This window comes from Equus caballus, chromosome 7, assembly GCF_041296265.1.
Source record: "Equus caballus isolate H_3958 breed thoroughbred chromosome 7, TB-T2T, whole genome shotgun sequence".
NCBI classification, from domain to species: domain Eukaryota; kingdom Metazoa; phylum Chordata; class Mammalia; order Perissodactyla; family Equidae; genus Equus; species Equus caballus.
In genome coordinates this window covers 62,317,587-62,330,457 of record NC_091690.1, presented here as the reverse complement: position 1 = coordinate 62,330,457, position 12,871 = coordinate 62,317,587, and the positions used below count along the sequence as shown (strand labels likewise).

Here is a 12,871-nt window from a genome sequence, read left to right as displayed (position 1 = left end):
AGATTCAATGCAATCCCAATCAGAATCCCAATGACATTCTTTACAGAAATAGAACAAAGAATCCTAAAATTCATATGGAGCAACAAAAGACCCCGAATTGCTAAAGCAACCCTGAGAAAAAAGAACAAAGCTGGAGGCATCACAATCTCTGACTTCAAAACATAGTACAAAGCTACAGTAATCAAAATAGCATGGTACTGTACAAAAACAGGTGCACAGATCAATGGAACAGAATTGAAAGCCCAGAAATAAAGCCACATATCTATGGACAGCTAATCTTCGACAAAGGAGCTGAGAGCATACAATGGAAAAAAGAAAGTCTCTTCAACAAATGGTGCTGGGAAAACTGGAAAGCCACATGTAAAAGAATGAAAATTGACCATTCTTTTTCACCATTCACAAAAATAAACTCTAAATGGATCAAAGACCTAAAGGTAAGACCTGAAACCACAAGCTTCTAGAATAAAATACAGGCAGTACACTCTTTGACATCAGTATTAAAAGGATCTTTTCGGACACCATGTCTTCTCAGACAAGGGAAACAATAGAAAGAATAAACAAATGGGACTTCATCAGACTAAAGAGCTTCTTCAAAGCAAGGGAAAACAGCATTGAAACAAAAAAACAACCCACTAACTGGGAAAAAAATATTTGCAAGTCATATATCCAACAAAGGGTTACTCTCCATAATATATAAAGAACTCACACAACTCAACAACAAAAAATCAAACAACCCGATCAAAAAATGGGCAGGAGACATGAACAGACATTTCTCCAAAGAAGATATATGGATGGCCAATTGGCACATGAAAAGATGTTCATCATCACTGATCATCAGGGAAATGCAAATCAAAACTACACTAAGACATCACCTTACGCCCATTAGAATGGCAAAAATAACCAAAACAAAAAGTAACAGGTGTTGGAGAGGTTGTGGAGAAAAAGGATCCCTCATACACTGTTGGTGGGAATGCAAACTGGTGCAGCCACTACGGAAAACAGTATGGAGATTTCTCAAAAAATTAAAAATAGAAATACCATATGATCCAGCTGTCCCACTACTGGGTATCTATCCAAAGAGCTTGAAGTCAGCAGTTCCAAAAGTCCCATGCACCACTATGTTCATCACAGCATTATTTACAATAGCCAAGACATGGAAGCAACCTAAGTGCCCATCAACTGATGATTGGATAAAGAAGATGTGGTATATATATATATATATATATATATATATATATATATATATATATATACACAATGGAATACTACTCAGCTATAAAAAAGAATAAAATCGTCCCATTCACAACAACATGGATGGACCTTGAGGGAATTATGTTAAGTGAAATAAGCCAGATAGAGAAGGACAATCTCTGTATGACTCCACTCATATGAGGAATTTAAACATGGGGACAAAGAGAACAGATTAGTGGCTACCAGAGGAAAGGGGGCATAGGGGGTGGGCACAAAGGGTGAAGGGGTGCACCTACAACACAACTGACAAACAATAATGTACAACTGAAATTTCACAAGATTGTAAACTATCATAAACTCAATAAAAATTAACTTAAAAAAAGTTAAAAAAAAAAAAAAAGTAACATGTTCCGGTGACTTTTTTTCTACAAAATATTTTACGTTATATAAAGCGTAGCCATGGAGAGGGAAGAATACACTAATATTAAAATAGGATAATTGAAACTCCTAACTGTGCTGTTCAATTGTTAATTTTCTACCCCTTCTCCAATCTTTAATGCTATGGAATCTTCTTAGGGTTGCTTTTGAAGAGACTGAACTGTCTAGAATATCCTCTTAATGGTATGGAAGAATGCTAAAATTCCATAAGAGGCAGACTTAAATGAATTAAGTCACAAACCCGATCAAATGTCCTGTGGGACTGGGCTGATAATCACAGATTAGAGGATCAAAACACGGTCAAGGGGCCTTTTTTTCTTGAGAAAATCTCTTTTAATTTTAAATAGAGAACTGTGTCTGCACATGGTAGACATTCAATAAATGCCGTTAAATGAATCACTGAATACCTCAGGTCAAAAAATTTTCCAATTCACTGAGGGGGAACCCAAAGCATGGATGTCACACAACAAGTGTCAGCTCTGAGAGTGGAATGCATGAACTTAGTTTCTAAAATTTCTGCTTCCTTGTCTTAGGCAGGAAACCAAGGGCATAGCAGCATAAGAAAACCATCAGGACTTTTCACTTTCTCTTGAAAGTTATTTTAGTTAAAGGCACTCTGAGAATTTCCCTTAGTCCACAGATAACAAAGATAAAAATATCTAATCCATAAAAATAATATTTACCCTCTTTTGAAGTCTGAAAGAAACCAGCCCTTCCATTTTCTGACTGCTCATTTTTGGTTTGTTGAGATAAGTGATCTTCTGGCAACTTGGAGCTATTAAATGGATTCTTCCTTTGCTGGGGAAAAATGTTGTTTATTAAATTCATTTTAAATGCCATAGCAGCAACTCAGTGTTAGCAAATGCTTATTATCTCCAATATTTGATAGTTTTATCCAGTAAACTCTATCTGGCATGTTTGAAAAATGATTGTCCCGGTTAATCTGGTTAGCGTAGAATTACCATACATGCCATACAAAAAAATAAAACTGTATAAAATATACTCAATTCCAGAGTCCTCCAAAGTCAGACCAGAGCCAGGCATTCAAATCTAAATGTCACATTTTGCAGAGGTGAGAAAACTTGGGTCTGGATATATTAAAGAGCTGGTCAAGGTCACCTGAGACTCTAGTCAGCACAGATTCCCACCCCGGCTCTTTTACTGCGCTAGATTAAAGCTGCACTGAGTTTAACTGTAACTGACCTTTCCTATAAGGATTTAAAAGACACCTATCAAAGTATCCTGAAGTGCTTCATGATCACTATTATGATCAACAATTTTAATGTCAGAAAGGGTATCAGTAAATAGAATTTTTTTCATTACTATAAGACTGACTATCAATGCTTACTGTCTACAGTGTCATAAATTGGGAATTCCCTCCCACAAACAGACCTCTAATACAGATCCAGGGAGCTATAAACAGGACTGATATGGAAGCAACAAGTCACATTCTACACGCTTAAAAGAAGCAGCCCCCAACAGCTTCAGACTTTTTATTCTCTGTGGCAAGAAATCTGGGTCTTCAGCAATGCAGTAACACGGTATTCATCAACCTTTCCACCCCAGGAATGATGTCTTATATTAAATTGTAAAAAGTATCTATATTTGGTACAAAAACAATACTACAAAATCCTTTTTATTTCATGGTGCTTTGATAAAATGAGAAAAATGGCATTCCTGCCAAAAATGAGATTTTTGAAGTCTGAATTTAATCTACCTTAGCTGGAGACACAGCTGACTTCCCTGTGTTTTCCTGGGATATATCAGGCACGGTGGAAGCTGGATTTACCACGCTGGAACTGTAAAAGAAACAATAATTAAGAGAATAAAACCTCACCCTTTGAGGAAGTATAAATCATGGCTCTGAAGCCAAAAGCTATTAAGGCAGAATAGGAAAGGAAGTTTGTAAAATCAAACTGCCAGGAAGGGAGAGGGAGTTGGGGCCCAGAGATGATTAAGCAGTGGAGCAAAGGCAATGGCAGAGCAGAAACGAAAGACAGGTACGAAACAAGACACCACCATCCATCAGAAGCTTCCAAGTTTTTATCACGGCACCAGGCACACAGGAGGTTCACAATTTAAATTGGTAGAGACGAACTCATCTCAAAGTCAGAAGCTAACATCAGATGCAGACGAAAGGGAGCAACTCGCCTCAAGGAAGGAAGGTCATTGCTGAAATAAAATCTAAAGAGTTTTAGGGCCTGATTCCATGGGCCAGGGGCAGAATGGCAGTGCTTACTCCAACTCAGGTGGGAAATAACTAAAGAAAACACTCAGATGAGACAAGTGACTTGGCAAAGGAATGGAAGAAACAGCAGATCTAAGAGATGCTGTGCAGGGAGCCTGGTGGGTTTGGGCAACTTACTGAGAACTTTCAACCTAGCTCTCCAGGCCGGCCAGGTGAGTTCTTGTTCAAATACAAGAGGGATGAGGACAAGAAGAGCATCCAGAAGGTGGTGGGAGGTTAGAAGCCTGGAGCTGGCTTTCAGGAGTGAGGAAGATTCTCTAGACTATGATTTCCTCTCCGAGGGACAGGACAGCCCCCGGGTGAGAGTACGGTGAGAATGAATGGAAAAAAGTGAGTTGAGCAGGCTCCCTCCTGAATATCCACTCCATTGGCTATTGAGTAAGAAGGGCAAAAGAGGGTGAGAGTGGCCCTGGAGGGGAAGAAAATCCCCTGCTCAGACTTCCTGCTCCAGTGGGCTACCTCAGGCATAAGAGGTGAAGTCACTGTTGGCTGAAACCACTGTCCCTGGTAAAACTCACACCAGAGTCCAGAACTTGGAAAATACCTCAGAGGGTGCTGGCCGTCTACCATGCAGCAAAGTGACTGGAGGTTGGGGGAGGGCAGCAATTTGCCCCAAGGCCACAGAGCCTTGCCCAAGATTATTGTCACTAAAACTGTGGCCTAGACGTTCCTGCAGCTTCCTTTCCTTTCCTTCCCTCTGCACTTCAACTGTTATTTTTGTAAGGAGTTAGTCTCAGGAACAGGCTGAAGTTTGGAGGAAGCCATTCTTCATTACCCTCCTCATTGTTCCAGAAAGGAATTACAGTAGATGAGGCAGATGTATATAAAATACAGTCTGAACACATGGATGCAAGAAAGGGGAGGAAAATGGGGAGGGGAAGGGAAGAGAACAAGCATAGGAACTTATAATGGAGCCAGAATTAAGGCTAATAGAAAAGCACACTACAGGAGGCCTCTATTCTTGCAACATGTGGGCACAAACTTGAATCAAGTTTCTAGCAGCCAATGTGAAAAAAGAAACCTGGTCACTAATAGAACTCAGTGTCCATAGGACAAAAACAGCCAATAGCTCAGGACTAGAAAGTTAATGTACCCGAGTGTCATTTCAAGAAGCAGATGAGCGAAATGAGGAACCTTATAGCAGATGTTATGCTCAGTTTCTTAGAGTGTTTTGTATCATCTCCCTTAGTAAATAAAGCAGTTACACAATCAGAGGACATAAGCCAAGTGGTGATGGTCGGGAGGTCTCCATGGAATATCCATCTTCTCCTGCCATCTTCCTCCTTTGCCCCTCCCACTCACCAAGAACAAAGGCTAAGCAGAGCCTCTCCATTCTCCTCCCTCTGCTCCCTGGAAATCCAGTTCCTGTGCCTTCAGGACCCCAGGCCCAACATTTTGCACATCCTGTTGTACCCTTTCTTCCCAGAGATGAAACCAGGCTCTTACTAAATTCTATCCAGCTATGTATTTCATGTCTACTGTGCAATCTCATTCTGTGTATACATGTCTTATCTCTTATAGTAAACCAGGAGACCCCTTGAGAGTATCTTGACCATCTTTATACCCCCGCAATGCCTTGTACAGTGCCTGGTACACGACTGGTGAATGACTGAACAAAGGAAGACCAACTGAGCCAGTGCCAGGGAAGGCAGCAGCAGACAGGTGACCATGGGTTTGTTTTCATTTTTGTTTTTCTAAATCCAGGTTATTTGGCAAACTACAATAAGGCACACTATTTAGGTTTTAAACAAAATGTCTTTGTTCCGCCTATTCAGAAAGCAAAAGAGAGGAAGAAACAAGGCATTCAGAGCACATGCTCAGACACTAAAATATCAGAAACATACAGTATTTACTGGGTTGCCTTGTGGTTGGAATGGGCAAAAATGGGATAAGGATGGGATAGTGGGTTAGCTACAGTTCACAAGTCTGCTTAATTAGAAAAAATTAAAACAAGAGTCTTATGCCTCAAACTGTCTCTGAAAATAGAGTTATTTCCTAGATTAAGCTCTAGCTTTGCTCCTCTCAAGGATTAAAACATTTTGCTTGCCTGTCTTTTATTGGGCAACCATCATCACAGCAACCATCTCAGGTGGTGATCGCAACATCCCTATGAAGTATGCATCCTTTTCCCTATTTCACTCATGAGAAAACTGAGGCTTGGAGAGGTTAAGTAACCTGCTCAATGTCACAAAATTAGTGAAAGAGCTGAGGATCTGGACCAGGTGTGTCTGATCCTGACTCCAAAGACAATCATCATAATGGCTAGGCTATACTGCCTCTGATGTCTCACATTAGTAAAGTGGTGATTTATGGCAAGAGGCCTGGACTGAAGTCCAGGTGATTCTTTCTTCTCGGTGACTCTCACATCTGTCACTTTTTTTCCACCTGTACCAGCACCTCCTTTATTTCTGTCAATTGTATTAGACTCATATCTGACCTCCTGACTCCAAAGTTCCACTCCCCTAATCTATTCAGCGTTCCACCACTAAGCTGGAATGGTATAAAACACAACTTTGATCATCTCCTTCTTCCGCTCAATACCTTTCCCTGGATCTTCAAGGCCTGTGGAATGAAGTCTGAATTCCTCAGGAAGGAATTGGAGATGCTCTACCGTCTGCCCCAATATACCTTCCTACTCCTCCTTTCTTTTGACCCTTCATGCCAAACAAAGTGGTCTGTCTACTCACCATCCCCAAAACTCACCTGACTCTTTGCTTTCTCCACTCAACCCATCCCCCAGCCCCTCCCTCAAGCGTTTGCTCTGCTCTCTCTGCCCAAATCCTTGCTATCATCTCCAAGCCCAGCTCAAACCTCACCTCCTTTGTGATGCTGTTCCTGTATCAGCCCACGTGGAAGTGGGTCTCCTTGTCTCACATCTCATAGCACATTTTACTGGTACTTTGGATTATGAATTTGCTCCCTGCCTGGCACTATTTGCTGTCATGTGATCAGATATTCATATACAGATGCATTACTTTTCCTAAGAGAACATAGTCTCTTTATAGCCAGATACTGTCTTTTGTTTCTTAGAATATCTCTGAGAGCAGTAGACTGTGTCCTGCATATAAAATATATTCAATACATTCCACAAGATGAGCTTTTTAAACTGTACAGCAAGCCAAATTCCACACGCTGTGCTTTGTAATTTCTTGCCTCAGGCATCTTTCAAAAACTACCTGCAATACTAGAAGGAACACTTAGACAAAACTTGTTTACTTTGTTAAGAGGATTATTAAAATGTTGGACTATGACATTGGCTTTAGGGTTGCCCTCCTAAAAGTGTCTGCATTTTACTACAAGTCTTTGAAGACTTCACCAGAAGGAATAATAATGTTAGGTACTGTGGCAGGGGTGGATACTGGGCAAGAGGTGGGGCTTTACTGCCGTCTTAAAATCACACCGCACAGGCAGCTGGACACTCCATCTGCTTCTCAGTCCAACCATAAAGTGCTCCTAAGCACATACAGCAACTTTAAAAAGCTTTTGAACCTTAACCAGCTTTTCTCTCTAAAGTTAAAAATAACAGCAGACATCTTATACCTTCTTCTGAGGTATTTTTCAGCTTAAATATTAACAGTGTCTAGAAACAGAAGCAAACTCTACAAGTGATTTTTTTCACATGTTTCTTGTTGTTGCTGTCTTTGGACCATGAGTGCCTTGGCAGCTGATGCTCTGTCTCAACCCCAGTGCCCAGCACCATGCTAGCAGTGTTACACTCAGTGAAGCCTGAACACACGAATAAACAAATGAAGAAATGGCTCAGGGATAAAGTGAGGCAGGCAAATTAGAAAATATGCTTTCCCAAGCCTTTCAAGTCAGTGGTTTTTTGTTAAGTAAAATATTACTTTTCTGATGCTACCACATTTCATGCTACAGATGTATAACACAAATATTCTCATCCAAGCATAAGGCACTCTGATGTCACAGAGAAACTATTTCTACCACAACCGATTTGGGTAAATCCAAGATCCTATAGGATTAAGATTCTTTTAAGAGCTCAGTGTAAGTGATTCTGTGAGGCAGGCCTACAAGAAATGAAATGGTCACACTATTGGATTTGCAATGAATCCAAGGACAGAAGATCAAATGCATTGTCTACAGATTGACTCATCTCTACCCTGCCTTTGGGAGCAAGCTCTGTGCCTCACATGGATCTTATTATTGGGAGTGAAGGCAAGCAGCTAATCCATCTGGGAAAGGGAGATAGATATGTACAAGCAAAAGCCTTCCAGCAAAAAGAGCATAAGTGGAGAAAATAATTCCATTTCGGAACTAAACTAGTGGTTTTAATTGGTTGGTTTCCATTCAACAGAGGGTAAAAGGGAGATTGGTGTCAGGAGTATCACTGAAGCACAGGCAATGAAGCTCAAAGACTACATTTTTGGTTCATTACAATGACTTATGACAAAATAGTGTTTAATTCTACCAAAAACACAGTGAGGTGAGGAGGCACAGTTTTGCTTGCAAGAAAATTCATCTTTTTCTCGCCATTTCATAGGGTAGTGCCCAGAGGAAAACCTGCCAACGCCATGGAAAGAAATTCCACAGGGAAGGCTTTATCCTGTTCTCCCTGAACTCATTTTGGAGACACTCTCTAGAGATGAGGACATTACAAACCTCTGCAGCAGCCAAGCTCTCTCCTACCTCCATGCCTTCCAGTTCTCCAGCTTAGATGCTGCTCTCTTGCAGTTGTCCAAATTTGAGAATGCCCCTCAAATTCTCCTCCATCTTTTAGAATCATGAGAGCTCATGGTGATACTTCGGAAGTGAAGGTTTCTCAGTAATATAAAGCAAGGAAATCTGGGTGCTATCAGTCCTGTTCTTACCTTGTAGTTTAATTTTTTCTCCCTTCTCCTCTTTTCTTACTCACTTCCTTGCTTCCAAACTACTTCATGCAATCATTCACTTATTCACTCGTTTGTTTATTTATTAACCCCTCATTCAATGTTATTCTTTATTTTGTAATTCATAATCTCATCAAGTATTCTCATTCATTCAGTCGGTCAGTTTCTCATCCTTCTTCTTCATTCATTCATTTATTTACTCCATGAGGCATTTGTTGGGCACTGTTGTAAGTGCTAGGAATAGGGACGGCAGTGAACCAAACAAGTTACAGTAGTAAACAAAAATTCCTTTTCCTCATGGATCTGGGGAGAGGGGACAATAAACACACAAAAATAAATATATAGTATAATGTCAGTTAGTGACAAGTGTGATGAAGGACAATAAGAGAGGGTATTGGCATTCATTCATTCATTCCATAGATACTTACTGAGTACCTACTATGTGCTAGATACATTGTTAGATGCTTGGGACGTGGTGGCAAACGAGATCCAGGTCCTCAACTCCAAGAAAGCAATGCAGTGATACTCAGCCCTGAGATTTTTAAAAGTTCCTTGGGCAATTCTGACTTATAGGTCACAGTTAAGAACTTCTCATCAATAACCCACATATCCTATATCAATTATTAGATATCTCTATGCCCTACAAACACCTCAAATTTCTTCTAATTTCATCTTTAAAATTCCGTCATGTGTTTCCTCTTTTCTCCATCCCTTGGTTAGGTTCTCACCATCTCTCACCTAAATTTCTGTTATAACGTCCTAATTGATTATTGTGCACACATTCCACAATTAATTTGGGGGGAACATGATGTGCCATTAACATGTAGTTCATGGACCTGTGCCAGTCTGTGAACAGTTTGTTGTTGGGTCACAATGAGATAAATACAAAAATTAAGATTATGCATTTAGAATCATTTATAGCAATTTGCTGAGACATCCCAGCACATGATCAGTGGGTTTATATTTTGCATTGTTGTTTTCTGTATTTTTCTGTATTTCTGTGTTCTGTATATACCTTGTTGTTTTCTGTATTTCATTTTTGTTATATTTTATAAAAAGTACCAATCTGCGATGATTAGAAATACAAATTTTTTTTAAAACCCAAATAATGGTCCGTTACCAAAGTTTGTGCTGACACTGCCCAGCTGAAAGTCAGTCACCAGAACTAGACCTGTGATCGTTTGCAGTTTCCCTCGCCACTCTCAAGGAAACCTCATCTCTGCTCCTCTGTTCATCAAACCTGTCTCTGCTTGCTCGTGCAACAGGTGCAAAGGTGAGATCCAAAAGAACGCAGGTACCCAACAATGCTTGAGTATGCGCCGGGTACCCGCAGTGTTTCATTCTTCACAAGCAGAACCCCACAGAAATGTGCCCGCAGAAAGAAGGAAGCTTGCCACAGGGCCTATTAGAAAAACTCCTTCAGAAACTGCAATATCCAGTCACTATTGCCTCACACTCGCTACCTCCTGATTCCTGGCTAAGAAAATATTGACAGGTATTGAGTCATTATATTAAAGTTCACTTAGTTTAAAAGTACAGGCTCCAAAATACACTTAACACACCCAGTTCCCAAAGGTTAAAGTATAGGTGAGAAGCCTTGCAGGAACCTGACACCGAATAAAGTAGTAGTTTCTGACATAGAAAGGAGGAAGTAAACAACTGTAGTAAAGTAAACCATAGCTGCTTCTATGGTTCTGGATGATACCACCCATGGCACATAAAGAGCAAAGCATGCTGGATACATCTAACATTTTCATTCTTACCTTCTCGACCATACCTCACCTATGTCATGATAATGTAATCATAATGCCACCTGGAAATTGCCTATTTCCTTTCTTGCTGAGAAAGGCTAAGTGGTTCCCACACCTAATTTCATTTAATCTCACAACATCCTGGTGAGGCAGCTCTGTTCTGATTTACAGATGAGACCCGAAACTTGTCTGAGGTCACATGAGGAATGCAGAAAACAATGGAGACACAACTTGTGGAAGCTATATTAATAGTCTCCAATTGAGGAAAAGCAGAGAAATACCCACCAGCCTGCATGGGGTCATGAGGAAAATGAGTCAGACTACGAGGACAGTGGCACCTCTGTGCCTCAGGCTTTTTGAGATGAAACGAGTTCCTGGAAGAAGGCCAGAAAGTCTGACCCAGAAAAAACTGTGCAGTGAGCTAAATTCATCTCTGATACCCCCAAGTCATCTTCTTTCCCCTTCTGTGGCACTTGCACCCTCTTCCCTCAGTCAGTCAGTGCTCTGGCATCCCCACCCCCCATCAACCCAGCTCTTAGGACCTGCTCTCAGCTCCTTGGTGGTGAATCTAAATGACTGTGTTTTCACTCCCAGAGTTTCTAATATTTAAGATCTCATCTTTCCCTATGGAAGGAAGGCCGGCCTTCATCCCATTAGGGGGGTGGCAGGCAGCTGGTAAATGGGAAGTCACGGAGGGGAAAAGCTAGGGTGTTCCTTACACCCTTTCCTGAGCTTCCTAAAATATCTGTGTGTATGTGAGAGCCCAGGCTTCCATTCATTGAGTATCTACTATGTGCTATGGACTTTGTGTTAGGAATTCTACATTTACTAGTTAATTAAATTCTCAATACTTTTGCTAGCAAACTATAATCATTCCCATTTTACAGCTGAGGAAACAAAGGCCCAAGATGTTAAGTCACTTCTAGTGCAAGGTCATGGTATCACTTCTTGGCTACTGTTAAGCTGTTTTAACCCCTAGCCAACATGGCCTCTACAGACATAAGAGAATATTACAAACCATCCAGAGAGAAAAGAATACAGCCTACCACCCATGGAAAATAAAGTGGGCCCTCTCCAACAGGAAAATGGATAAGTAATGGGTACCTGAATAGAATCAGTATCCCATTATCCATGTGATACAACTTTGCTCATATTTGACTCTGAAACGCCTGTTGGTGCCTATATTACAGACCCTCTCCATCATGCGTAAACTATGTTGGAAACATACCTGTTCCCCAGGTGCCTCAGACTTGGACCCTGACTCAGTGGCTGTCTCACCAGGGAATTCATTGACTTCATCTCAGTTGGAGACTCTAAACTGAACTGTCTTCACTGAGGAGCTAGAGATAAAATGCAACTGTGCTCCTAGCAAAGGGTAACAACTATACCTCCAAGGGACAGACACCAATAAGATCCTTAAATATCTAAAAGCAAATCGGCATGGCTCAAAAGGTTTGTGGCAATGTAGCCTCACAATCAGCTACTTCACAGGAAGGATGTACAAAAATACATTTTGATTGGCCAAATGATAACATGTATGGAAAACACCCAAAAATCAAGGCTAAAATACTGAGGACAATCTGCATCCTTAAGAGGCATTTATTGAGTACCTACAATGTGCCAGGTATTCTCCACACATTACCACTAATTCTCACCATCTCCTTTCTTGGTATACATTATCATTCCTATCTGTAGTTAAGAAAAGAAACTCTGAGAAGGTTAAATGACTTGCCCACGATCAAACGGCTAATAACTGGCATATTCAGGATTTGAATGCTTATCTGTATGGTTCCCATGCTTAAGCTTCTTCCATTGCACCAGGCTGTTACAATTTGATCATAATTCATCTCTTCCCTGAAATGGCCTATTTCCGTATTCATTTTTGAGCACCTCTTCATTCTACTCTAAGGAGAAATCCTTAGTACAAATGAAAAATAGCTATGGTTAATGTTGGAAGAAATCACCACTCAACATTTTAATTTTATTTAACATTCAGATTTGCTAGAACTTCTGGAAGCTGGGAAAGAGTACTACTCAAGCTTTGTCCACATCAGGGCCCAGAATTCTCTCATACATGCCCATGAGACCAATCTGGCATTTGCACTCCTAGCCCACCATTTTGCTATGAACCCTACATGCAGCAGCTCTTCCCAGGGGCTCTGTCTTACCTTGGGCTTGCTGGTGCTACATCTTCTTCTGGCTCTTCTACAACACCGGCCAGCTCTGGGGGAAGGAAAGCATCTTTGTTGACATTATTCACCCAGCTTTCCTTTGCCCTGTTTCCTCTGTCCTTACTCTGCTCAGCTGAAACAGGAAACAATAAAGACAGGAAGGTTATCTCTCATCTCTGGGACCTACAACTCTCATATCGGCTCTTATCACCGAAGGCTCGAACTTGA

The 12,871-nt window shown here is 40.8% G+C and overlaps 1 protein-coding gene across 30 annotated transcripts in view; it reads right to left on the bottom strand.

Annotated features, from left to right (window-relative positions):
• The window catches only part of SYTL2 (synaptotagmin like 2), a 107,739-nt gene that overhangs the window by 36,205 nt on the left and 58,663 nt on the right, over positions 1 to 12,871 (bottom strand). For 19 of the 30 annotated variants that reach the window (XM_003365365.5, XM_003365364.5, XM_001490882.5 and 16 more), the window contains 3 exons: positions 12,641 to 12,776; positions 3,347 to 3,428; positions 2,313 to 2,427 (listed from right to left, as the gene is read on the bottom strand). In XM_003365365.5, the coding sequence (XP_003365413.3) occupies positions 2,313 to 2,427; positions 3,347 to 3,428; positions 12,641 to 12,776 (333 nt within the window). Of the gene's footprint in view, positions 1 to 2,312; positions 2,428 to 3,346; positions 3,429 to 12,640; positions 12,777 to 12,871 lie in introns of those variants that run through there. The other 11 variants (XM_070274243.1, XM_070274230.1, XM_070274232.1 and 8 more) reach the window with 2 other exon arrangements.